This window comes from Paralichthys olivaceus, chromosome 8, assembly GCF_024713975.1.
Source record: "Paralichthys olivaceus isolate ysfri-2021 chromosome 8, ASM2471397v2, whole genome shotgun sequence".
Taxonomy (NCBI): domain Eukaryota; kingdom Metazoa; phylum Chordata; class Actinopteri; order Pleuronectiformes; family Paralichthyidae; genus Paralichthys; species Paralichthys olivaceus.
This window is the reverse complement of record NC_091100.1, coordinates 19,680,001-19,706,254: the sequence shown is the minus strand read 5'-3', so window position 1 is coordinate 19,706,254 and position 26,254 is coordinate 19,680,001. Positions and strand designations below refer to the sequence as shown.

The 26,254-nt window shown below is 39.6% G+C and overlaps 2 protein-coding genes across 4 annotated transcripts in view; one reads left to right on the top strand and one right to left on the bottom strand.

Moving 5' to 3' along the window:
• The first annotated feature begins 888 nt into the window (after window positions 1-888).
• nt5c2b (5'-nucleotidase, cytosolic IIb) lies at window positions 889-23,796 on the top strand. Of its 3 annotated transcripts, none has more exons than XM_020084260.2 (18): window positions 889-1,203; window positions 3,482-3,601; window positions 8,402-8,475; window positions 13,271-13,388; window positions 13,720-13,815; window positions 13,910-14,001; window positions 14,721-14,778; window positions 15,387-15,480; window positions 15,805-15,858; window positions 16,002-16,085; window positions 16,216-16,257; window positions 16,383-16,490; window positions 17,304-17,370; window positions 17,450-17,620; window positions 18,032-18,083; window positions 18,447-18,507; window positions 18,851-19,027; window positions 19,758-23,796. In XM_020084260.2, the coding sequence occupies exons 2-18, from the start codon at window positions 3,501-3,503 to the stop codon at window positions 20,028-20,030; spliced, it is 1,722 nt and encodes a 573-aa protein (XP_019939819.1). In that variant the 5' UTR covers window positions 889-1,203; window positions 3,482-3,500; the 3' UTR covers window positions 20,031-23,796. The 3 variants fall into 3 exon arrangements, with proteins under 3 accessions (XP_019939819.1, XP_019939820.1, XP_069386686.1); XM_020084261.2 differs by lacking the exon at window positions 889-1,203 and adding an exon at window positions 1,253-1,579; XM_069530585.1 differs by lacking the exons at window positions 889-1,203; window positions 3,482-3,601 and adding an exon at window positions 7,230-7,312.
• Window positions 23,797-25,131: 1,335 nt separating this feature from the next.
• Window positions 25,132-26,254, bottom strand: part of cnnm2b (cyclin and CBS domain divalent metal cation transport mediator 2b) — a 33,951-nt gene continuing 32,828 nt past the window's right edge. Inside the window, exon 8 of the mRNA XM_020083747.2 lies at window positions 25,132-26,254. This exon is cut by the window's right edge and continues 2,366 nt beyond it. The gene's annotated coding sequence lies outside the window, so the exon portion shown is untranslated.

Genomic DNA, 26,254 nt, shown 5'->3' with positions numbered 1-26,254 from the left:
TGGTAGTTACATGTGTCAGTTAAAAACACTGGATGTCCACACCTTTCAGATGAAACTCATTTTTGAATTTTCTGCTGTGGAATGTGAGAAACATACAATACAAATGTTTGGATTATTAAATGAGGGTTTTTCATTCTCTGCTACTTTGTCCTTGTTTGAAAGGCAGTGATTCTTCTCAGTTGCTTATCACAATGGGATATGGAGTTTTTTTCCATCCTTGACCGAATTGATTTTGGAATGTTTTTGCACTAACCTAAAGTATATCTTGGATTTGAGTAAAATATATTTGATATATTTGTTTGTTTGTTTTCTTACTGTCCATTCAGACAAGCTAAAACATGAGTTTTAGCCCATGAGGATGGTTGATCTTCAAATCATACACAGACTCATAATCTTTTCTGTAAAGTCTCCTTCATTTTCAATGACCTGCTTTGAGGTGTACATGAGTGTCCAAAGACTCGTGGGCTGCATAGTCAACAGTTTAATATCAGGTTGGGGTTAAGTTATTGAGTAGTTTACGTTCATACTTTAAAAATTATAAGTTAAATCTAGTCCTTCTCAATTTTTGAAAAATCTGAATAGTATTAGAATACCAAACACATTTCTCCTGATCCTACCCAATATTTAAAACATTTTATATGATCTTGTTTTGCTCTTTTCTCATCTGTAAATTATTTATTTGTACTCTAATGTTCTGTGATCTTACACTTGATTTTTTAACAGTTTCCCATAGGTTGCCCAACAAATTTCCTTTAGCTTGTAAAGCAACTTGTTACTGTGTTTTTAAAGTTTATTATCATAGATGTGATGACGTGGTGAGTCACATGGGCCCGGACGACGACCAGCAGTCCCGCCTCCTCGTGACAGACGTGGGGGGTAAAACCCCGCCCCCTGAATGTCTCTTAACAACAGCTGGCAGCAGAAAGAGAGAGAGACACAGACAGAGAAAGAGAGGAAGAGGACAGACAGAGACACAGACACAGACATAAAGACACGGATAGAGAGAGAGAGAGAGAGAGAGAGAAGACAGGGCAGGGACACACCGCTGCCTGCTTTTCACACCCTACACATCAGTCGCTTTCCACCGCAGCTTCCTCTTCACAACAATCCTCCTCAGGTCTTTATCTCCTGCCTCCTCTTCCTCCCCCGTGCTGCGGGCGCATGCTCACACTCAGAGACGGTGCAGTTTTCCGGAGCTCAGAGGTGAGTACAGTAATGTCACTCAAAGCCCCCCCCCTCCCATCCCCACTGCACTGTTTGGGTTTTGTTTAGCTCAAACTAAGCTAGCTCCGTTAGCCTCCTCCTCCGCTCAGTGAGCGGTGAAGCAGCGGACTGCTAACACCTCTGCGCTGCTTGTTTGTTTGCTAACCCTGCTGGGACCGAGGCGTTCTGCCGTTAGCTCGTCGGGACACTTGAACACGTAGCTCAAGCTAACCCCGGAGTGCTGCTCAGCTCGTGTGTTTTCCTACAGACACAGATAACAAACTGCCACACAAGCGACATCCTGTAGAGAGCAGAGACAGATACGTCGCAATACCCGTGGACCCAGTGTCTCCAGAGACCGACCCCAGGCTCAAAGGTCGTGTTGAATCCGTTCTCTCAGTGGCAGTGCAGCTTCTCTCATTGTGTAACTCTGAATCTTCCAGCCGACCCATACTTCAAGGTTCAGAGTGTCAGATTGATGTGAGAGGATCTATTTGCAGAAATTTCATATAAAAGAATCCTCATGATTGTTTTCACCAGTGTGTTTCAACTAAATTGTCCGAATTGTTGTTTTCTTCACCTTAGAAAAGGCCCTTTATATTTAAATATTTTATATTTACATTACCACCAGTGTTCACACCAGACAAACTAAACACCTTTTGTGTTTTTATGACAACTGAAAGTTTCCACAGGTTCTTTTTCATGTTTGACAATGACAAACATTTAAAAACATTTCATAAATCTGAGACAGATCACTGATGTTGCTACTGTGTTATATCGCCTCACACAATGCATGAGTATTTCATCAATATATATAATGTATAATATAATTTGTTATATTGCTACCAATTAAATTCATATTGCAATAGTGTTTTATATCCCGGCCCTATTGGGTGTAGTGTTTTTAGCTATACAGTTAGCTTGGATGAATTTCATTGATCTGACCACATGAGTTATCCATAGATAATAATGATATAATAATACCTTTATTTATATGACACTCAAAACAGAGTTAAAGTGGTTCACAAAAAACAGTCATAAAAGAATAAAAACACTTCACCCACAGTCACAGCATGTGGCTGAAATTAAAGCATGACCACCCTTTACAACGATTGAGACTAGAATTAGCTAAAATCAGGGAATATGGTACACTGAAACTATGTTTTAAAATAAAATTCAACACAAGTAAAAACATAAAATGCAATCATAGCAGAATAGAAACACTAAACATGTGACAGAAATGTAAGCATGACCACCCATTACAATAATATAGATATTTTTAGGTCATTTTACTTCACTGGCTGGGGACAACAGATGAAAATTAGCCTAAATAGCTCACTTGCGCATTCACATTATTTTGTCTGTTGATCAATGAGCACTGTCCTAATATGTTAATAAAAAATAACAATAGTAATTAAATAAAGAATGTTCTCACAGGACTAGTCCAGAAGGTAAAAAACATAATTAAGTTTGCTGTTTACGCTGAAGAAAATGTTTGGTTCTCTGACGCATTGTGGCCCCTGTTGACAGCTCCTCGCCTCACCTCTGCCAGTCTCATTCACATTTGTGCTGGCACTGAAAGAACAAGAAAGCTGACCTCTGCCTTTCCTTCCTGCAGCCCAGCCTCTCCAGTGACAGAGGCAGAGTGGTTCAATGTCAGCATGGGAGGAAAGAAAAACATTCAAAAAGACAAGGCCAACATTAGGCTTTAGGGAGAAATTCAAGTGATTCACAGATTCTCAGTTGTTTTAAGCTTGTTCACATGTGACATGATGCTTTAGCTAAACAAGGATTTCATCTTTTTTTTTTCTGCCTTCGAGTATGACCCATCACATTAAATCTTTTCACAGGCTATTGATTGACAGTTACTCATGGCCTTTATTTTTTGACATTCCTGTTTGAGTTAAGTTGTTTTTGGCATAACACAGAAGGGTGGATCTTAGTAGTTTTTTTTAAATTAACCCACTGGTTGGACCTGTTATGCTCTGTTCTCCACTCACCTAATGTCCTCTGTCTGCTGGAGGACGACCACAGCCAGATCCTCCATTGACTGATGATTATCATGAATTATTGTGTTGTGACAGTACATCTATCCTCGCTGAGGACTCATTTGAATAATAACTGATAAAGCAGTTCATACAGGTTGAACGTTGTTTTGTCATCCAGTTACTCTTTTTCCTTCTATACAAAATGTTCCTCTTATAAGTAAAGATAACTTCTCTCCTTTCAACTGTTGTTTATATTGTTGTTGATAAGATATTCTGTCCCTTCTCCTCAGACACTGACAGTTTTTAAAGATGACCACCTCATGGAGTGACAGACTGCAGAATTATGCAGACTTGCCTGCCAACATGGACAGGCTGTCAATGAAGAAGTACAGGAGAGAGCCCTACCACAGGTAAGACACACATGTGAAGGTGGTAGCGAAGGACATTTGTGGTGAATGTAGCCTCTGGACACACTAGCATTTTACACCATAGTTTGTGCAGCCAGGAAAAAAAAAACACATTGCCTTAAATCATTTGCATACTTGTCATACCATGAAGAAATACATTTTGAAACCAAAAACTGCCATCATCAAAGCCATAATTGAATCAGGTTTGGCAGCTCCTGTGTTTTTTGTTTATGTGGCAATAGTCCACATTTTTCTAATTATGAATAGGGCTGTGCGGTATGACCAAAATCTCATATCCTTAGGTGTTTTCATATCCACATAATGGCACATGTTGTTACTCATACCTTTTCTCAACTTTCTAAATGCCCATGTCTTGATAGAAATAAACTTAAACAAAAGCAATTATCTCCTTCAATCTTCCTGATTGTTTCGTATATATAATGTGCCTTGAGCAAAAGCCTTGCAATGTCTCATTTTCGGATTTGATTTGACCAATCAATTTTACTTTTGTGAATGTCATGCATCACATCCCAATGTCTAAAATATAGCTGTTGAGTATAAAATATTTCATAGATCATGATAAGAAACAATCAATGATTTTCTATCATCCAAGGCCTAAATTATGTTTCTGTTATTATGTGAATCTTGATTGCACAATGAAATGGCTGTCAAATCATAACATCATCCTCAGTTCCCTATTAGTCTCACTGAGCAATTCTGTCTCCCACCGGGTACGAAAACTCACAGGAAAATAAAGGCTTTGCACAAAGGAAGTGCATTTGCCATCGTGCAGCCTTCGTGGTAGTTACGTAGCTTTCACCAGTCAGCAGAAGTTTCAGATGGCAGAACAACTAAAGTATAGCTGTGGAAACTCTACCTGGCAAAAGAAACAGAGCTCTGTTATTGGAGAATGCAACGAAGGTAACGAGGGCAAGTGATAGACACTAAGGTAAAACCTCATTTTACTGAGTGAACCTCTCAGAATGGAAAGGGTTCTCATTTGTTGGCTTTGGTTCAATCGCCATGTTACAAAACCTGACTACTTATTAACACAAGTGAATGTTTGAATCTGTCTTTATCTTGGCACTGAGATCAGAGTTTCTTGATCAAATTTGGATTGTAGATGGTGAAATGTCACAGATAACTTGAGTGTAATGAAGTTTTGACTTTTCTGGCATGAACTGTTATTATAATCATCAGTTATTATAGGTTATTTTTATACAGTTTGTGCCTTCATGTAGCTGCAGCTTTAGAGCTCATACTCCTCTCATTGTGTGTCACAAATCACTCAATAGGCCATTTCTATTGGGTCTGTGAAATTGAATTTGGATGGCAAAGCAGGTCATACACATATAGTCAGTCTGTTTTGCAGAACTCCTCAATCTCATGGTAAAATGTCACCAGACTGGTGAAATCAAGGGATCGAATGCTTGAAGCCTGTTGCTCTAAAGGCCAAATGATGCCGATTGCACTGTTTACTCCCGAGTTGTTTTGTGAGCTCATGCAATGGGAGAGCCTTAGCATAAATAGATGTCTATCTTTCTGTGTCCGTTGACTGGAAACACCCTGGAGCAACAGAGGCTGATGTCAGGAGGAATTTATTCCTTGTCACAGTCGTAACACGTGTGTTGTTTTTTTAATGTTTAACCCAACCTCAGTCATTTGTGTCCACTGGGTACTGCTGTTCTTCCACACTGTAATGTCATATATAATAGGCTGTTAACTGTTGCTCATGTGTTAGCTCTGTGCTGACATAAGACAGACACAATCACACGTGTGAAGATAACAAATATACTATAAGGATCTTCTGCTTGCTTGAACAAAGTAGTAGGGACTTCACTGAAGCCACTTAATCTATTTAATTGATTTATTTTTTACATAAGAGCATGATAGGGATGACCTTTGGTTTATCTCACACAGATTAATACCATTCCTTCAAAATAAGAGCCCAGCTAGAGCAATGCAGCCTGATAATGAGGGCTGAGTATCGCATAGCAGAGGGCTGACGATTCTGCCTGGCACAGATAAACTTTCTATCACAGGGAGCCGAGTCACTGTTGGCGTGAGATTAGAGCACAGTGGAAAAAATCTGTTAGATTGTGGCACCAGCTGTGCTCAGAGGGACTGAAAGTCATGAGGGATTCTCTTGAAGGTGTGCTGGGGCTCATGCTGGCTATTTGAGGCAATAGAGTTATCAGAGGGACCAAAGTCAAGGCTGACTACAAGTCATCCCCACCTACTGTCAATACTGGTGAGCTTAGGAGAGGCTTGAACATACTTATCATTTATGGCTGTCCTTTACCACTGCTCCCACAGGCATCAAGCCTAAGGTCACATGTGACATGACAACACCTCAACAAAATAGAAAAGATTTGGATTTAAGTCCCTCACTGGAAAAGGCATGTGCCCGCTTAGCACTGATTAATGTTGACAGTAAAGAACATTTGTTTTTGGTTGTTCAGGAGAACGTCAGCTTTGAAGTCATTGCTCTGTGGAAGCAAAATAAGGGACGAATAATGTGATTTTCTTGTTTGATTTTCTGTTGCTGATAACAACATAAATTATCTGAATAGTTTATATTGGAATTTGAATACCATTGAACCATATTGAATGACACCATGGAAATATTTAATATTCTAGTTTTGTTAGACTAGAATATTATAAACTAGACTTTATTTGAAGTACATCAATTATAATTTATTCAAGAATACTGGGTTCAAAGGTGCTCTCATTTGAACTTTCTTGGATCATTTTTTCATTTATTTTATGGTTGACAAATGTCACATTGTTTAAGATAAAAGATAGACTGCTCATATGTGGAGTTTGAAGTTTTCATCTCAAACTTAAGATAAGGAAAACTATATTAGTTTAATGCCAGGCAAATTTTCATGTTACAACAGCAGAAGGTCAAAATGAGATAGACAAGACAACATGTGAAAATATAAGAGAGAATAAAGTGGAGAAAAAAATTAAATAAAAATACTTGAGTGTGTATTCACTGCACACATTTTGATGTCTGAATTTAGAAACTTAATCTTTATTTTGAAAATGCTAATTTGAATACTGGACATTTTAATTTATGCACCGTAAAAAATTCATAGGTTCTGTGCTTTTAAAATATATTTCATAGTAATTTAAATGTCTATTATTGCCTCCATAAAATAGATTATATAAAATAAGAAAATAGAAAGAGAAAATCTGCTGACTTAATGAGATTCATCCCAAAAAAAGCTAATCCTCAAGACCTCTTCTGCTCGATGATGAAAATAACCGATGGTCGCTGCCCCATCACTCTCATCAGCAGTGTTTGGTGATGTGAGCAGCTGTCGCTCAGGGCGGGGGCTCACTTGATTCTACGTGACTTGTGATTGTTCTGGATGTCTTTGAGGGCCCGGAAACACCATGCTGCACAACAACAACAACAACAACAGCAACCCTGAGTGACAGCACACAACAACAGAGAATGACGTGGAATGGCCACAATCATTTTTGCAACAAGTCAGTAAAATTTCTGAATGGCAAGAAAGCAGAGGGGGAGAGAGAGAGGGATGGCTGGGGTGTCATTGTTTGTGGGCCAGAGCTACCCTGTGTTACTGGAGCAGGTCGGACCAGCGGAGAGTCATACTGAGGTTTAATTTCGCACAGAATGCATCGGCAGTCGTCCGTTGGACTAAGGTCTAAATGGGAGCTTGTTCACTATGGATCTGCTGCCAGGTATTTCATCACGCACTTTAGATTTAGAGAAGATGAGAAGGTCATTGTCACAGGGTAACAAGAAGATGCCTCGCACTCAGTGTCGGACATTTGAGCTGTGAGATTGTGTGTCATATTTTTGTGCTAGTTGCGGGTGTGTTTTTTTCCATTGTGACCTCCTTTTTATTTCCCTTCAGCTGATTTACATCTTATTTCTGGCATGACTAAATATTGACTTGTGTGGAAATATTCAGGAACTAAGCTCCACAGTCATCTCAGTCACAGACGTTGAAGATAAATTGCGTGCGTCTGTTCCAGCAGTCGAAGTGAATTTAGCAGTGTGTGTATCTTTACTGTGGAATTAAAGTAAAGTCAACCTGAGTATGTAAATACTATTACTGTGGACACAAGTGTCATGACTGATTTATGAGTGAGGACAGTAGAGCTGTTTCCTGGAAGATTGTCACGCTCTGCTTGAGGTTGTTGGGTTTTTACTGTCCCCTAGTTTAGAGTTGTGTTCATATCCTGTTGTTTTACCCAGCACCATGCTGAAGGCCTGTGGTTTTAAATGACTCATTGATTTCAACTTCTTAAAGTTCATTGTAGAGCTGCACCATTGTCTAATCACATGCTCCCATTTTAGTTCCAATTCTCTGCCACTCATACATGACACATTTGTCAATAGTTTGACTTATGTGTTGTTGCTTTAAAATGCTCTTACATTGTGTAACATGTAAAGTTTCATAAGTGTGCAGAGTATTTCATTATTTCAACAAGCTAACCTCAGGTATTAGTTAACACATGTCAGTGTCGTCTGAAATAAGCTTCATGTTTCCCTCAAGTTCTACTTGTAGCTGCCTCTCACTACCTAATTTCTTAAACAAGTAGAGTTAACTGGGGTCTCTATTTCGATTGATTAGTGTTTATTTCAGATTTCTTACATGTTACATGTTCCTATTGTGTGTAAATCACCTACTAGATAGCAGTAGGTTATTTGGTTAATTTACACGTCATCTGCCGCACTGTATAAGTGATCCAGCTCTAGTAAATAACCTCAATGTCGATGATTGAATTTCTCCTAAAACATTGTTCTTCACTTGTTTTGTCCAGAGTGTTTGTCAACAGAAGTTTGGCCATGGAGAAGATTAAGTGCTTTGGCTTTGACATGGATTATACTTTAGCAGGTAAGTGGATCCACCTCATCTAATCAATCAGCGCTGGTGCTAAAAACAAAACTGTTTCTTCATCACTGAACGTCTCTCAGGTTTCAGACTTTTGATGTTAACACATCACTTTAACATTTTTCACATGTGATTGACTAAACAACGAAATACATTTCTCCATGTATTATTATTATTATTATTATTATTATTAATAATTAAAAAAAACCTGTTGTCATATTATTGTCATGTGAACCTTCACCTGTAGAGTTTCCATATGAAAGCTATATGGGTTGCACAGTAGCTCCTCAGTTTACATGGATTGTAATTCCTGCTCTTATTAATAATGCAGACTTTCAGAAATGATCATGTTTCACTCCATGGAGGTGCATTGAAATAGAAAGTTGAATTTATCAGAAACTGGTAGTGAATGTCAGGGTCATATTGAAGGACTTTTTAAAATCAGATTTGTCACCATTGGAATTGTAACAATCAAAAGATATCTTTTGTTGATAAATGCCTGCTGATGATGTTTTGAGTTTAATGTAGATCCAATTTGACCGTATCTCATCTGTTGCAGCTTTTCATTAGGCCACCCCCACAGAACTGTGTCTCATTTTCAACAAAATGTTATTTAGGTCAATGTTGGTGACATATTGAATACACTATAACACTCAGATAAGGCATAGTTCTCTGTAAACTTTATTATCAGATTTGTCACCACTGCAATCGTAATCTTCTTCATCTTTCGGCTGCTCCCTTTTCGGGGTCGCCGTAGCGGATCATCTGCCAATATATCCACTACCCCTCCTATTTGTGATCCGCATGTTTGTTTTGGCACAAGTTTTACGCCGGATGCCCTTCCTGACGCAACCCTCACCATTTATCCGGGCTTGGGACCGGCACTAGAACTACCCAAAAGAGTATCCCTAGTGGCTGGTTTACCACTGCAATCGTAATAATCAAAACAAAATCTTTAGTGGTTGAGTTTCTGCTGATGTGAGTTTAATATAGATATTAAAGTCGACCAGATCTCATCTTCTGCAGCTCTTTATCAGGCTACCTCGCAAGAACTACAGCTTGTTTCCACAAAATGTTATTTAGGTCAGTGGTGATGACATATTGAATACACTATAACCCTCAGATTACAGAATGTGAAGCATAGCTCTCTGGTAAACAGAGAGAGTTGCACAGATATCTGTTTCTTACTGACCAGTAACCAGGCCAGAAATATACTGATTTCTTCTTTTTATTTCATGCCACTTTGTACTGTGACTCAGCTGCAGCTTTCAGTCTCTCCATCTCTATAAATAAATCTAGCCTCACTTTGAAAAGCAGGTCACGTTTGTTTGTTGAGTCCACTGATGATGGCTCCCTTGATAACGGGGATCACTTGTAGTCCCTCTCTGGCTCTGTACCCGTACCCTCAGAGTGCAGGAGATTTTACGGACGCTCAGCTGTTGACATGGTTCTCTTTATGGGGACTCATAACCAAGTGTTAATGTTTGCTAGAAGTGTGGCTATCGTGTATCATTGGAGGGCGTTCTGTTTTTGACCGCACAAATGCTTCCTGCTTCAAGACCAGGGAGCTGGAAGATTCATGGAGAAGGGCTGCTGCTTAACCACAGCGCCGTAGTATTTGTTTTTAGAGGGTGTTAAAGACGGTTCAAATGTGCAAAGTACAGTATGCAGTATGCACTCAAAAATGTTTTCCTTACATAGTATTTAGCAGAAGTTAAAGAAACAATCCTCCCTCACTTTTACTTTTCATTAGTAGTTTTGTATTTTTCAACAGTATGCATCTGTACCTATAGTATAGTTATCATCATCCCACACCAGCATCTTCTTTTGTGACATATTTGCCAGTGACCAGTTTATACAAAATGTATACATTTCTACTTGACATAATGTTAACAAACAACCTGTCTTTTTGTGACGCATATCTTAAAAAATATTGATCTAAAATCATCGCCCCAAAACAGCCACCGTCACAAATGTCGTACATCTGTAAGACTTTGTAATCTAAATCAACTTTGTGTGGGCAACATTGCCTCATGTGTTTTTGTCGTCCTACACGGAACATACAACAGTCAGAGGAACATGTAGTTCAAACACACACACTCAGGCCCACATTGCAGTTTTGTCCTAGTTTTCCAGCAGACTTTTGGCTGGAATGTACATCCCCAGGGCAGAGTGGGAGTTTTCTCATTTCTCCGCGATATGCGAGATCGTGTCATGAATCTGTGACAAAGCCCCATATTTAACAGTTGAGGTGTTACTTTTTTAATGTAGGTTGCTATTTGACATGGTTCAGAAAACGTCCCTGCCTGCGACTATTTTTGTGATTTGGATTTAGTGGTCTACTAGTAGAAGGGTGGGGGTTGTTTACCTTGTGTGTGTGATGGGTTTGTGTTACATGTAAACCCAAGCTTATCTGGCTCTTAAACCAAGGAGACGCCACACACTCCAGCAGTAAGTGTATAATTATCTGGCAATAATCTCATCAGGGATACAAGAGGTAACAGATCCTTGGAGCTGAGGCTGTTTCTCACCTCAGCTCCAAGTAGATGGTTGCGTGGGTGCGTGTGTGTGTGTGACTACGTGCGTGTGTCTGTATGTATGTACGTGTGCAACATGACAGTGTGACACATGAGAAAGCTGTCACACTATGAGTGATAACACAACTTGCAGTGCTCACACAAATGTTCTAGACATTTGTTGATGAATTTGCTTTGTTGTCTTGTTTACAAATGCATAGCACCTCCATGACTGTTGCCTCTGGTGTGCCTTTCATGGAAAAACACATCTACAAATCACTCCACGGACTACAGCTCAAGCAGTCCAATCTTCGAAATAGTGAGGGGCGTCTAGAATTATGTGTGAAAAGGATCCACTGTAGGCCATGGTCTCATGTGTCTGTGTGGAGGTTTTCAGTGGAGGGGGGTTTGTGGTTTTGTAAACAGTATGTAAGTTATTCAATATTCAATATTTTATGGCAGAGCTCATTTAGAAATGCAGTGCTGTCAATCAAATCTGATTAAACACCCACATAGATGTAATGAAACATACTGACAAATATTTTATAAATAATACATTTGTTTTTTGAAGCATTTTCTTCTATTTTTACATATTTATTGTTTGGGTAATGAATATTAAATAAATATTTTAGGTTATAGAAAAACATGTAAGAATATGAGTGGATTTAAAGGCGTTTTTATTTAAATGTAGTTAAAGATACTAAAACAATTCCTAACAATTATCACTTTCACTTAAGCTTTTATTGTTGTTTATTTAGACAGATTTAGATGTGAACATTGAAGATTATAAAAAATTAGCTTAGGTTGGTCACTCATTTTAGTTCAGTTTTTGACCATAAACTTAAACGTTTATTGTGGCTTATTTAGATGTGAACATTTAAGGTTATGGAAAAACATTGAGACCAATTGTGAGGAGCTTTAATGTTTTTTTTAAAGGTTTCCCCTTATATTTGTCTTGTTTATTATTATGTAGCAAAATAACTTCCGGATCCTAAATGAGCAGCTTGACTTTTATATAACTTAGACTGAGATGTGATCATACATGTCCTACGTTGGGTTTGAGAGGGAGAACTTTACATGTGTCCCAAGGTCAGGCAGTGAAAAAAGCCAACCAGCAAGCTAAAGAGAGAGTGATGATAGCAAAGGTGACGGAGAAGCTCTTAAAATAGGTTTCTTTGTAGCGCCTCAGAGCTTCAAGAGGAATATGACAAGTGAGCGATGAGGAGGAAGAAATTTAGTTGGTGTGTGCTACTGCTCTGGGCAAAGGGCCCAAATACTCAGTTTGCTAGGAGACAACGGCTGCGGGGGGGTTTTGAGGGCTAGGGTTGGGGTAAGGGGGGTTAAACCGCAAGAGGTTACGTGACTGTAATGCAGAAACTAGCTCAAGCTCACAGAGAAGTGGTGACAACAAAAGGACAAAGATTTACTGATGCCAAGATTTTCCTGTAACTTGCCTCTGTGGTTAATCCAGCATTCAAACAACATCCCAGCAAGTGCACGCTCTCACATTTTGAAGAGATCAGGACTCAGATATTTTCCTGCGGTACCATTCCCCAGCTAACTGTCCTCTACCCAAACATCATATTTTCCTCCAGGGGCCTCCTGCCACCCCACTGGGAGTGTAGAAAGCAGACAACAACACAAGTGCATTCTCTGTCGCTTATTTATAACATCTGACATGTTCCTTTTCCCCGTGTCATATAGCATTTTAATCCTCTGCAAGTCTTTTTTTAGCCTAGCATCAGTCTGTTTTTGCCCTGGTTATCATTGAGGAGAGGGGTTGGTTGGTACTGGAGAGTGAGAACACATTATCTGAATACTGAGACAACCCCATATAGTCTGAAGTAGATGAGATTCCCTTTGAAAAGTCACATGTACATGTTGTGTAACATGAGTGTGGTTCACAGACTGTTTGTCTGCTGTGTATCCCCCACAGCTAATGTTGCTTAACTTTATACATGTTCTATAAAAAATGTTTTATTTGTTGTTAAACTAGATTTATTCATAGAAAAACAACATTAGTCTTGCCAGACCCTACAGTTATTATCTCTATACAATGTCACAAAATGGAGGAACAAAAGGGGAGGTTGTGAAATTTGAAAGTTGAAGTCAGAGTGTTATTTTAGCCCAATGAAGGCCAATGTAATTATTAGATTATAAAAACTGCTATTGTCTAATTAGTTCATGCAGATGCAAGACAATGAACAAATATTAATATGCCATGTGTATCTAGGCAGAACAAAACATTTGCTCAATAGTTGTTAATGTGTTTTTATTTTTAGTGTACAAGTCACCAGAGTACGAGTCACTGGGCTTCGAGCTCACAGTGGAGCGCCTGGTCTCCATCGGTTACCCCCAGGAGCTGCTCAGCTTCGTGTACGACCCATCCTTTCCCACCAGGTCAGACCAATCACACCACAGAACACAGACACCATGATGGCTGCCAGGTCAAACAACTGCTTCTGTTGCCTCATCTCTAATCATTGTAGTCCCTCTTACTCTCTAACCTCAGAGGACATACTGTCATAAAAAACCCATCACCTGCTTAAAGGGATATATATAGTCCCACTCTGAGTTTCTTCTGAGACTAAAACCTCTCTATTCTGATAGTAAAATAAATAAAAATGTCTCAAATTACAGCAGATAAAATGCCAGAGCTTGTGATTTATTGAGAGTCACTTTTATTTTGTTTCAAGGACTGAAACAATCATGTCTTTATTCCAACTTTCAGGGGCCTTGTGTTTGATACCATGTATGGGAACCTGTTGAAGGTAGATGCCTATGGTAATATCCTGGTTTGTGTCCACGGATTCAACTTCCTCCGAGGGTAAGCGACAGTAAAGAATAAATACTGACTTATTTCTTTCTGACAGTGTCTACATAAAGATGTTGTTATTATCGTTTGTTTTGTGTTTTCGCAGCCCAGAGATACGTGAACGGTACCCAAACAAGTTCATCCAGAGAGATGATACAGAGCGCTTTTATATCCTTAACACACTCTTCAACCTGCCAGGTAAGGTCTCTGAACACTGAGAACACCAAGGGACTGATAAAGAAAAATTAAATAAGTAAGAAAGGTCTTTATATGTTTGATTAAGCCACAACATCACTTCTAACTTTGATTTAAAGACGGAGGGACAATCATACATAATACAAAGGCACACAAAAGTTACCGTATACATCAGCAAATTATACAAACTAGAATGGAACTCAGCAGAGTTCATGCTTCCGCTAAGGCCCAACAGTCCATTTATAAAACCACATTTAAATTCACTAGATTTAAATTTTTGAGCTCACAAAATGCACACACTTGTAAAAATCCATGAATTGATCCCTGGGGAATTGCTAAAAATGTCAAAAGAACGCCCTATCTCATTAAAGAAAGTGATAAAAAGTTTCACTGTGATACCGATCTGCGCCAAAATGTAAAGGGTTCTTTCTTTGCCCATGTCCCATAATGAAAACATGTATTCAGAACACTGTTCTGTGTCAGTCAAAAGGGAATTAAAGTGATCAGGACTGATTAGCTTATCTAATTTTACAAGTTTCTGCAGATTGTTACACAAGGGCTGTTCATAGTATTTAAGAGCCAGCTTCCTAGCCTTAGTGATAACATGATGATTCTCAAGGACCAAATAGACTTGGGATCCAGTGCACTATGAAACTGATCAAAAATTAAAACTTTCTCTTATAGAAATGATGATGTCTGAACCTTTTTATTGTTCTTCACAGAGACCTACCTCTTTGCCTGCCTCGTGGACTTTTTCTCCAACTGTGACAGATACACAAGGTGAAAAACTCTTGGTTACATTATCTGTGGCACAACACGTTTCTGGGCATCGCATGGTGACACAAAGACAGTTGCAAGCCAAACTGGGTCAAGAGCAAGCCCTACAGCATGGGAGGGTGCAGGGGTCTCAGCTGCTAATCTCAGCTAATTGATTAAAAATGGAAATTAAAAGGCAGACATGTCAGACAACCTGTCTAATTTTCATTTTCCTTAACAATGATTAATTCATCTCTGCCACTACTAATTGTAGGAAAGCATGGACTCTTATTAGAATGAGACAGAAATATTTTTAAAAAAATGGTTTCACTAACTATTATTTTATCCTGATATCAAGAAGAGATTATCTTTGAAATGGTATTGTGAGGAGATATAATCATTTTTTGATAATGTAATCTGGAATGGCTGCATGTCCTTTGTCCTCTGAAACCTGGTTGTTGGTCTTTTAGGGGGAGAATGCTTTCCTGTTTGGCTGGGGACCCCTCCAACAAGGGAAGGCTATCCCATTTAAAAGCAAACAAAAAACAAATGTCATGCTTTTGAAAACCTTCTGTAAAGTTGTGGCCTGTGCGACGGCTGTGTACGTGTGTGTCTTTGCTCCTCCCCCTCAGCTGTGAAACTGGCTTCAAAGATGGCGACCTCTTCATGTCCTACAAGAGCATGTTCCAGGACGTCCGCGATGCAGTTGACTGGGTCCACTTCAAGGTAGGACTTGAGCGATAGTTGTGACTTTAATTCCAGTGTGTGGACATTACATGTGCTTCACTTTCATACCTCGGTGTTGCTCAATATAATCACAACCTGTAATAATCTGAGTGAGCATGAAAATGCTCATGAAAGTTTTTTGATTTATGTTGTTTGGAAAACAACTTCAGTAATGTTTTTAAAAAAGTTTAAAGGGGTAGATCACTGAAAAATGAAAATTCACTCATTATCTACTCACCACTATGCTGATGGAAGGGTGGGTGAAGTGTTTGAGTAAACACATATTTACAGTGTTAAGTCTGACACCCCTGTCTCTTTTTGAAGGGTACGCTGAAAGAGAAGACGGTTGAGAACTTGGAGAAGTATGTAGTGAGGGATGTGAGTATTTTTTATTCTTCAAGGACACGCATGTATGAGAACACACTCACAGTGTATGACACATTGTTGTGGAACTCTGTGAAGGGTCTGGTGTTGTAAAGACGCCTTGAGCTTCAGTCTTTTCTTCTTTCTGTTTCCTCCAGGGGAAGCTGCCTCTCCTCCTCAGCAGAATGAATGAAGTAGCCAAGGTTTTCTTGGCTACCAACAGTGACTACAAATACACTGAAGTGAGTATGTGTGTGCAGTTGTGTCACAAGCAACTAGGTGATTTATAATAGATCCTGATTCATTTTGAAAGAAACAGCGATTTAAGACTGACTGACTGACTGACACTGTCTGTGTGTTGTGTTCTCACAGAAAATCATGACCTACCTTTTTGACTTTCCTCATGGCCCCAAGGTAAAATGGATTTTTTTTCTCCCTCTGCTTTGATCACACTTTGAAATGTATTGAATGATAAAATGCAGGTGAAAGATGTCTTTCATATATATAGATTTTTCTGTGTGTGTTTCTATCCACCACAGCCTGGTACCTCCCACCGACCGTGGAAGTCGTACTTTGATCTGATCCTGGTGGACGCCAGGAAGCCGCTGTTCTTTGGCGAGGGGACCGTGCTCAGACAAGTCGACACGGTGAGCAGAAACATAACATGCAGCTGAGATGAAGAAGTTTCTAACAGCTAACGCATGTGAACACTCACTGATGTATCTGGATGGGCCATATTCTTTTCATGTGTTGACATCTTTTGTAGAAAATAGATTTTTTTTTGCATCTGACAAAAGACCAAATTTATGTAAAGTGGCAAAAACATTGCCTCAGAAACATCAACATCTTGAGGCCTCCTGCAGTGACCACAGGTTCTGTTCTGACCAGGCCCTTTACTGCACGTCTCTCTCTCCATTTCACACTTTTACTGTCCTGTCAATTGAATTTCCCCAAAATATCTTAACGAAAATAATACTTTGTTGCAAAGTTTATCATTTATTCATATTTATCCTTCACTTAACTCCCTTTAAGACAAAACATCTCGTTTTAACTTTAAATACAAGTAGGGACAAATAACACTCACACTCAAAAAAACATGCTAAAATACAGTAAACAGATTGAAAAAGAGCATTCAAAGAAATAAATAATATTGGAAAAAAACGATTTTCAAAACATTGTTCTGTGTAGTCTGAATTTAATTCATTTTAATAAGAGGCTACAGACGTCTGTGTTCAAAATATCAAGTTGATATTCACAGTAAAAAATTACCTGGTTGTGTTACTGTCCCTCCACTGCAGCTCAGCAATGAAAGACTGCCCAGGAAAACACAAAAGATGTTTAAGGCATAAAAAACCCACTTTCCACATGTAAATATTTGTTTTAGCATAATGCTGCATTTATTAAGGTGACCCTGTTAGGGCCAAGCTACCTTTAACAATTGTTTGTTTTCTTCATTTCAGACATCAGGGCGTCTGAAGATAGGAACCTACACAGGACCTCTGCAGCATGGGATAGTCTATTCTGGAGGTGAGATTATCTTTCGCTTCAGTCATTCACTCTGGGACATAGCGATCAGTTGTCTGCAATAGCTTTAAATGTCGCTTAGGTTCGTCAGACATCGTGTGCGACCTCCTTGGAGCCAAGGGGAAGGACATTGTGTACATCGGGGACCACATCTTCGGAGACATCCTCAAGTCCAAGAAACGTCAAGGCTGGAGGACGTTCCTGGTCATACCTGAACTGGCCCAGGAACTGCACGTGTGGACCGACAAGAGCTGTGAGATTTCAGACTCACTCACACACACACACACACACACACACACACACACACACACACACACACATACACATACACAGTGACACGAAATGAGAATTTGGCTGAACGTACAGATGGGTTCACATGTGTTTGCAGTTGCATCAGACTTATTCCAAGAATCGCAGTGCATCAGAAAACTGACTCAGCAGGGACTTGACCTAGAACAGAAGCTGCAACGTCAGACCTTGTGTAAAAATCTCTTTAAAGTTACACATAAGCCTCATTTGACAACAAGTTCAACTCTGATTCTTTAACAATCTCTCACCACATCACAGATCACGCTCATTTACACGAGCAGACTACAGCTAAATAGCATATGCACTTTAAATCCGATGAGGAGACAGAGATTCACCCTCTTCTCATGTTTTCCAGCATTATTTGAAGAACTGCAGGGCCTGGACATTTTCTTGGCTGAACTCTACAAGTAAGAAATGTGACCTTTACCCCCCTCCCCCCCTTTCCCTCTCCATTCACTGTATCCCACCCTCTTACTCAACCTCTGTCTCTTGAACCAGTTCTGCTCTCTGCAGCATGCACACGAGCACGTATATCTGCAAGAGAGAACAGGGTGAATAGGGTAAAGTCTGAGGGTAAAGTCTGAGGGTCGGCTCTTGCACAGCCGATAACTGAGTTCACTGACGTTATTTATAGCCCTGGCACACCTCGCTGTTGCATCACTTCCTTGAAATATTACCTTTCAGCAGACTGATATCATTTCCATTCTCCCCACCCCCTCCCAAACCTCTCTCCTGACCGGATCTTCTTTCTCTCCCCCGTCCTTCCTCAGACATCTGGACAGCAGCAGCAACGAGAGGCCAGACATCAGCGCTCTTCAGGGAAGAGTCAAGGTACAACCTTAATCACCTTCGTTTCTATGACGACCGGAAACATGTCCACATGTATTTAACACTGGCTGCCACAAACAGGCCTAGTTATCAGTGACCACATTTGCATTGTGTCTACAATAGTCTAATCATTAACCGTTCTTTCAACTTATACTGTTTTCAGTGATTATTTTCTGTGTGGTGAAATAAATACAATCACATAACGACACCAACGCCCCTGATAATAACACACTGTACTGTTCAGGGTAAAGCTCCTAAATCCTTTTTAAAAGTGGGTAAACACACGTTATCGTGATAATGCTGCAGGCTCACCAGTGTCTTCTCTTCTCCCTCTTGCCCCTTTTAGAAAGTGACACACGACATGGACATGTGCTACGGCATGATGGGTAGCCTTTTCCGCAGTGGCTCCAGACAGACCCTCTTTGCCTCCCAAGTGATGCGATACGCCGACCTGTACGCCGCCTCCTTCATCAATCTGCTGTACTACCCCTTCAGCTACCTCTTCCGGGCCGCACATGTACTGGTGAGGGTCTGAATGTGACGAGAGGGAGCGTTCATATTTTTGGTGAACAATAAATTGAACGAATCAGTTTATATATGATGAACGTTCACGTAAATTTTTGGAATTATCATCGTATCAGGTCATCGAGTGAAATACCAAGAGCTTCGCCTCCACTCACTCACTCAGAGCATTACAACGTGAAGACTGTGTTGAAGAACAGTTGTACTGAGTTTCTGTGCCCTCCTCCTCTCTCCTGCCCTCACTTTAACTATTAAACACTCATCACTAGTTATCAGGACCTGATCAGTGCATGAAGTAACTTAATGTTTGTTTAATTTGCTCCAGAGTTTATGAGACTGTATTTAAGCATCATGAAAAATGACTCGTCAACATTTTGTGCTCAGTACAACACTAGACATGGCATGAAAAGCAGGACTCAGTGTTAAAGTGACTGGAGCGACACAGCTTCATGAATTTACCCATTAAACCGGTAAGACATCATCGCAACAATTGCCCCCCTGAGAAATTTGGCAGGAGCCGCCACTGCCTTAAATCATCAAAGTTTAGACAAGATACCACAACCTCCATTAAAGTGTTCACAGGCCTTGTGGGGAACTACTGGAAATGTTGGAGGTGCAACATTTGTTAGAAGCATGCCATCTATGTCTCTACTACAGCATTGACATCTGACATAGATGTATACGTATATATGTGTATTTGCTTTTAATCATTCACTTTTCTGCTCTCCTAGATGCCCCATGAGTCGACCGTCGAACACACCCACGTGGACATCGACATGGAGTCGCCACTGGCCACGCGCAACCGCACCCACTGCAACGACTGCAAGGACATGGAGTGCAAACGCAACCAGCTGACCCGCTCCTTCAGCGAGATCAAACCTCCCAACCTTTTCCCCCAGACCCCCCAAGAGATCACTCACTGCCATGATGAAGATGATGACGAGGAGGAGGAGGAGGAGGAGGAGGAGGAGGAAGAAGAAGAAGAGGAGGAGGAGGAGGAGTAATAAGGTGGATATGGAGAGGAGAGCCACTCTCCTACTCTTGCCTTCTTATGTTTCCAAGTAGAGTCAGTTGATCTCTCTCAGAGTGAGGCAGAGAGGAAACATCTCCAGTATGTGTGTGTGTGTACTGTATCAGAACTGTATGCACACACACACACACACACACACACACACACACACACACACACACACACACACACACACACATACACACACACACATATTGGAGGTTTGTGAGGAAAGTATAAAGGACCAGTAGCGAGACAGATTGTATGAAGACTGCATTAATTCTAGGTCCTCATAATGCAACTTCATTATAAGAAAAGTATATTTGTTTTTGAATTATTTTCTGTATCTTTTCCCCTTCTCACACACACACACACACACACACACACACACACACACACACACACACACACACAGACACACAGACACACAGACACACACATAGACACACAAAACACACTCAAGTAAACATCACTTATTGTTTTTCATTCTGGTTTTTCAAGACCTGCTGGTGGAGTACACGGACGTACACTTAAATCCATCAGACACGGTCAATAAACTGTAGTTTTAATCGCAACACACTAGCCTTGCAGTATGCACATTGTAATCAAACAAAAAAAATATTTTTATGCAACTTGGGAACAACGTTCAGTTTGTCATGTTTTGTTTCATTTTGTCGATTTTCTTCATGATAGAGGAGTGATTTCCTCTCACTTGTATGTAAGCGTTAGTGTGTGTCTGTGTGCGTGCGTATCTGAGTGAGTAGACTCACTCAGACTGTAGCATCCTGAGTGACGGCGAGCGAAAGATCCACTGTATCAACCTGAAGCACAAGCCAGCGTGAAGCTGTTAAACATGTGGTACGCAAGTGGCTGTTGAACTGATATTCTGTTACCTAGCAACAGTGAGGACAGAGTACTATAACTGTATTTAATGCCAACAGTCTCTATGACAACTTTGAGCTATGGTGGTGTGTCTGTAAATAGCATCAGGTGGGGGGGCAGTGAACTTGCCGTTCTTTCCTTCAGCTCAGTTATTTAGGAGGATGAAACATGATTGTTATATTTGATTATCTGAGAGGGTTTTATTTTAATATCGGGATGTAAAATATGAGACGGTTTTGAACATTTGAAGCAAGTTGAAAGGCGTGTGAGGTGATGCTGTAATAACAGGAGCGTGAACGTGGCCTGTGTATGAGAGGAGTTGAGTTTTTTTAAGGATGTGCAGTGCAGAGCTGTATTCAGTACGTCCACCCTGCTTCTGACGGATCAGCCTGCTTTCTTTATGTTCTTGGTTTTGAGGCTTTTGTGAACTTTTTTATCAAACTTGCATTTTCTTTGAACTTAACAACAATTTACAAACTTAGAAGTAAGCCATTAAAAAACTTTTAGTTCATTGAAACAAATATTTATGAATTACAATCGAGTATTGGGGCCATATTGAAGTGGGAAAAAAAACAAGATTTTCAAGAATAAAGTTGTAATGTTGCAATGAGAGGGAAAAAGTCATAATATGAGAATAAAGCTGTAATTTATTTAGAAAAAGTCATAGTATTGCATTAAAAATATGTAATATTGTGAGAATACACCCATGCTTGCCCAACGTCTGCTACTTCAATTAATGATTATTTATGTAGAATTCACGACAGCCCAAATCACGATAATTACCATTGCCATTACGAGCAATTTTCTCCCCTGCAAAAGAGACAATTTCCTCCAAGTCTCTGTGTTTCTTTCTTCAGAGTAGATTTAGTTTCTCACTATCTTGTCAAATTCCTGATACTTATGATAAAGTGGTGCAGATGAGTCAAAGTATTTTGTTATTTGAAGTATTATGTAACAAGATATTCCACAGTCCTCTTTTTAACTTAGGCGACAGGCTGATCTTCTTACTTTCCCCCTCTTACATGACACGCTTCTAAATTAGAATTTTTCCCGCATTATTACGACTTTATTCACAAATCTCAGATTTGTATCCCTTTAAATGCTCCTAATACTACGTTGTAATGAATGAATAAGCAATATCAAAGTTTATAAAAAGGGTTAGGTATTCTTTATTAAAAGTTAAACTGTCCACAACAGTTTACCAACTTCATCAAGACTGTGTAGTTTGATTTCAGTGACAGTGTTTGTACATTTTTAATCTGCATAGAAATGTTTCTACACTTACCTGAGGAGGCAGAGGTGATGTATCGTAGCTGATGTTTAACAAAAAACAAGTGCAACAAAGTGAGATGCAAGCAGACATAGGAAATAAAGTAGAATGAACAAGTGACTCAAACAAAGAAAAGAAAAAAAAGCAGCAGATAAAATCATCTGTGTGGAGCAATGAGGAGACGTGTTTGAGATGCATACATGACACAAGCACAAATGTTATTTTTCCATCACATTTTCCACAAAGCTTTCATTCATGTCATGTTTGACCTCTGCGCTTGTAATTGCGGCTGCAGAAATTCTGCTGGAGAGGTTTAATGACGCCCTGCAGACTATTCTCAAGCTCAGTGAGGAGTGAATAGTGGTGGATGCAAACTTAGAAGAATTCACATTTTCTTTTGGAGCGCGGTTTAAATTTGACCTCAGTGGCGATGGAAACTTGGCAAGTGACCAAACAGCTGTCACCACATTTAGATTTAAATGATGCTGAGTCCTGATTGGTGCAAGAAAGCATGTGAAATCACCTTCATCCCAACCCCTGCCTACTTCAACTTAGGGAAAAATATGATCTCTGCTATTTCTCCTGTGAGAAGTAGTTATTTGGGCAGTTGAACCTGGCGCAGAGTCACTGTCATGTCCTCGTATTCAAATGCATCAGTTTTGGTTTTCTAAACGAGAAGTACGTGAATATCAGACATGGTTTGTTTTCCTTCCTTTTCTTTTTTAACATCCAGTCTTTCCTGAATGTTAATGTTTCTCATCTTTTTATATTAAGTCCTGACGTGTATCAGTCCTGTAAATGTTGGCCTGTTGATTTAGACCACGAAAGGGAAGAGATGTGTCGCTGAGGTAACACCAACACCCCTTTTCCTCTTTTTTCCCTTCTTTTTCTACACAAATGAAATACTGTATCTGTATTCTCATGTGTGAGTGTTTCTTGAATGACTGGATGTGCTACACGAGGCAGCTGCATTGCTTATGAGAATGACTTTTTCTTTGCATAATTTGCATATGCATGTGAAAATAATGAGCGTATCTGTTCTGCCACGGTAGCATTCGTTTTTTCTTTCTCATTGGACGGCATCATTTTTAAGGCCAAGCGTCTTTTTTGGACATTGTAATTTACACAAGGTGAAAAAAAAAAAGGTCTAAATCTGTAAAAACAAAACTTGCAATGAAGGGAAATGTGAATAGCATGTTAAGTACTGTAACTTGTAATCAACACCATCGCTTGTTTTCGTTCTATTTTTCTAAGCGATTGTTTTTAATGGTCTTGGTTTACACAACTGTAATTAGACCATTCCATTTCCTTTTCTTATCATCTTTCATTTTTCGATCTGTTTTTATATACTGTACCACAGTGGCCGACCCAAAGCCTTGTGAACAGTTCCACTGTCGTAGAAAAGTTTTAACTTTTGTTGTGATGCATCGACATTAACATCCGGTGCCAAAACAGTCACCTGTCTCTCTGTAAACCACGGTGATCTTCGGTTTTTATGCATATCAATATGTTCTCCTGAACAGTGTTTGTTTGTTTCCAGAAACTAGCCTACAAACTGTACATTGAGAAAAAATACATAAAAATGTAGAATAAAAATAGTTTTTCATAATTGTCTTGATGTCCTTTTGTTCACATTTTGCTGCTGCACATCGAGGAAGACTCGTGGTGTGTCGAGCAGTTACAGTAGCTCGACCGCACAAAAAGACAAAGGGTTTCATTTATTCAAATTTGATATAAAAAACCAACAGCATGAAAAGTTTTTTCAATTCATCCCTCCATTCAATACAGCCCATCCTTTGTGGGTCACGGGGCTGGAGCCAGACAGTGAGATGTGTGGTACTGGAACACACTGGACTGTGTGTACATTGAGTGTATCACAGAGGGCAACATATATATACACAAACAACTATTCCCTGTCACACCTCAAGACAATTCTCCAGTTAAAACCAATCTGCACATCTTTGTACTGTGGGAGGAAGCTGGAGAAAACTCACATGAGGAGAGCATGACATCTCCACACAGAAAGACCCCGGCTGAAGCGGGATTTGAACCGAGAACCTTTTGCTGTGAGGCTACAGTGCTGACCACTGCAACTCAGCTCAACTCTTCGTTTACATATAATGTAGCCTCAGTGCTGGAATGAGCTGAATTTAAATCCCTGTGTGTATGGAGCTGAGTGAGATTATTGTTTCTTTGTAACGCTCCATCAGGTCACTTCAGAGTTTCATTGGATTAATTGGATTATTAGACAGTGAAGGAAACTGCGGGTATCATGATTAGTCTCACTCACACACACACACACACACACACACACACTGCAAATATACATAGTTCCTGTTATTTTATATGGTGGACACTAAAATTTTGAAATATATAATGACGCTAAAATATTTTATACATATTTGTAAACAATTGATATACATATATTAAAATTCAGGAATAAGAAAAAGTAAATATGTTGGAAAGGTTTTATTTATGCAGAACTTTTTTAAGTATGCTTAAATAATGTATCTTAGTCTATATAGATATAAATATGAATATGTTTACGTTTCCAGAATCTTTTTTATATTTGAATATTTGTAAAAGAAAATATTTTAATGTGATAATTTGCTTGTCTCTCTTCACTGATGTCATGATTTGTATTTAATATTTATTTTGTGTGGACCTCAGGGAGAGCAGCATCAGCTAATCAGGATCTAATCCAACTCCTAAATGAGGCTGTAGCAACAAAAACTCGAGTGAACTGAGTGAGGCAGTTTTCTGTTGAGGGGACATTGTGTTATTTCTTCCCTCAAAAGTTACATCTGAATCACGTAAGTCACTTTGATTGCTAGGATTATTAATTACTTATCTTTACTAAGGGTATATCTTTACCCTTAAATCCTCAGTACACAACATTTAGCCGCAGCAGAGCTTCAGATTGAGGACACTGAGCCATCAGCTGTGTTGTTTGTTAATCATTCACGTTTTTATTAAACCAGCAGCTGGAGGAGGCACAGGGAGAGTTGTCTTCAGGAGGAAGGAGCTTTGTGGACACAGGTTCAACAGCAGCAGCCGTACAGGGAAGGACTAGACACCAGCTACACACAAGCCGGTCGTCCAGGCCATGATGGAGTGTGTGAGACAGACTAAAGACAGCATGTGTGTGTCCTGTGACTATTATAATAACTCCAGTCACAGCTGATGCTTCTGTCCTCAGTGTTTTCATGTTGTGCATTTGGACTTGTGACTTCCTGCTCTCCTGTCAGGCACTGATATCCAAGAGTGTCACAGTCTTACAGTCAATGACATGATGATCATTCACTGCTTCATCTCTGGAGTGATTGTCCCTGCGGAGCACATTCAGGTAAACAATAAACAACAGCAAATACAGCTGCAGACAACAGGATGGACGCACTGTAACATCTGGTTACACAAGAGAGGGGCGTGGCTGAGCAGGCTGTGTGTGTGTGTGTGTGTGTGCGTGCGTGCGTGTGTGTGTTCTGCTTTCAGACCCTGACACACACCACACTGACAGTGAGTTACATGAGGAAACAGCGACCACTAGTGGTTACAAACTGCAACTGAACGTTAGAGGAAAGTTTCAGAATCAACTCGTTCACGGTTCAGATCCACAGAGCAGCAGATGTGAAGTAAAGAGAATATTGTGACTCACGTAACTTCAGGAACAAGCAAACTTAAAATACATTTTAGTCATCACGAGGTAAAACAATAAGGCCAAGAGAGAACTTAAAAAAAAGGAAATGGTGAATTATTTATTATCATTATTTTTTTGTATTTCTATATTTATCTTGCAATCGCCATTCTCATTGAGAATTGGATGGGGAAAGTCGGGGGCAAAATATCAAAGGGACACACTTCTTTGTGCATCTCTCTCTCTCTCTCTATATATATATATATATATATATATAAATATATGTGTGTGTATGCATTTTTTTTATATTTTCAAACTATCCCCTCCGTCTTTCCCTTCAATGGTTTCCTTGCACAGTGTATACGTGTGTTTTAATGTAAAAAGGAGATAAAAGCAAAGGGTGAATATAGGAAACAAGCAGAGAGAGATCAAT

Excerpts from the sequence above, each read along its gene's own strand:
- nt5c2b (XM_020084260.2), top strand. The coding sequence starts at position 3,501 with ATGACCACCTCATGGAGTGACAGACTGCAGAATTATGCAGACTTGCCT. Across the intron at positions 13,816-13,909 it reads GGATTCAACTTCCTCCGAGG|CCCAGAGATACGTGAACGGT; the intron begins GTAAGCGACAGT and ends GTGTTTTCGCAG. Across the intron at positions 18,084-18,446 it reads TTCTTGGCTGAACTCTACAA|ACATCTGGACAGCAGCAGCA; the intron begins GTAAGAAATGTG and ends GTCCTTCCTCAG.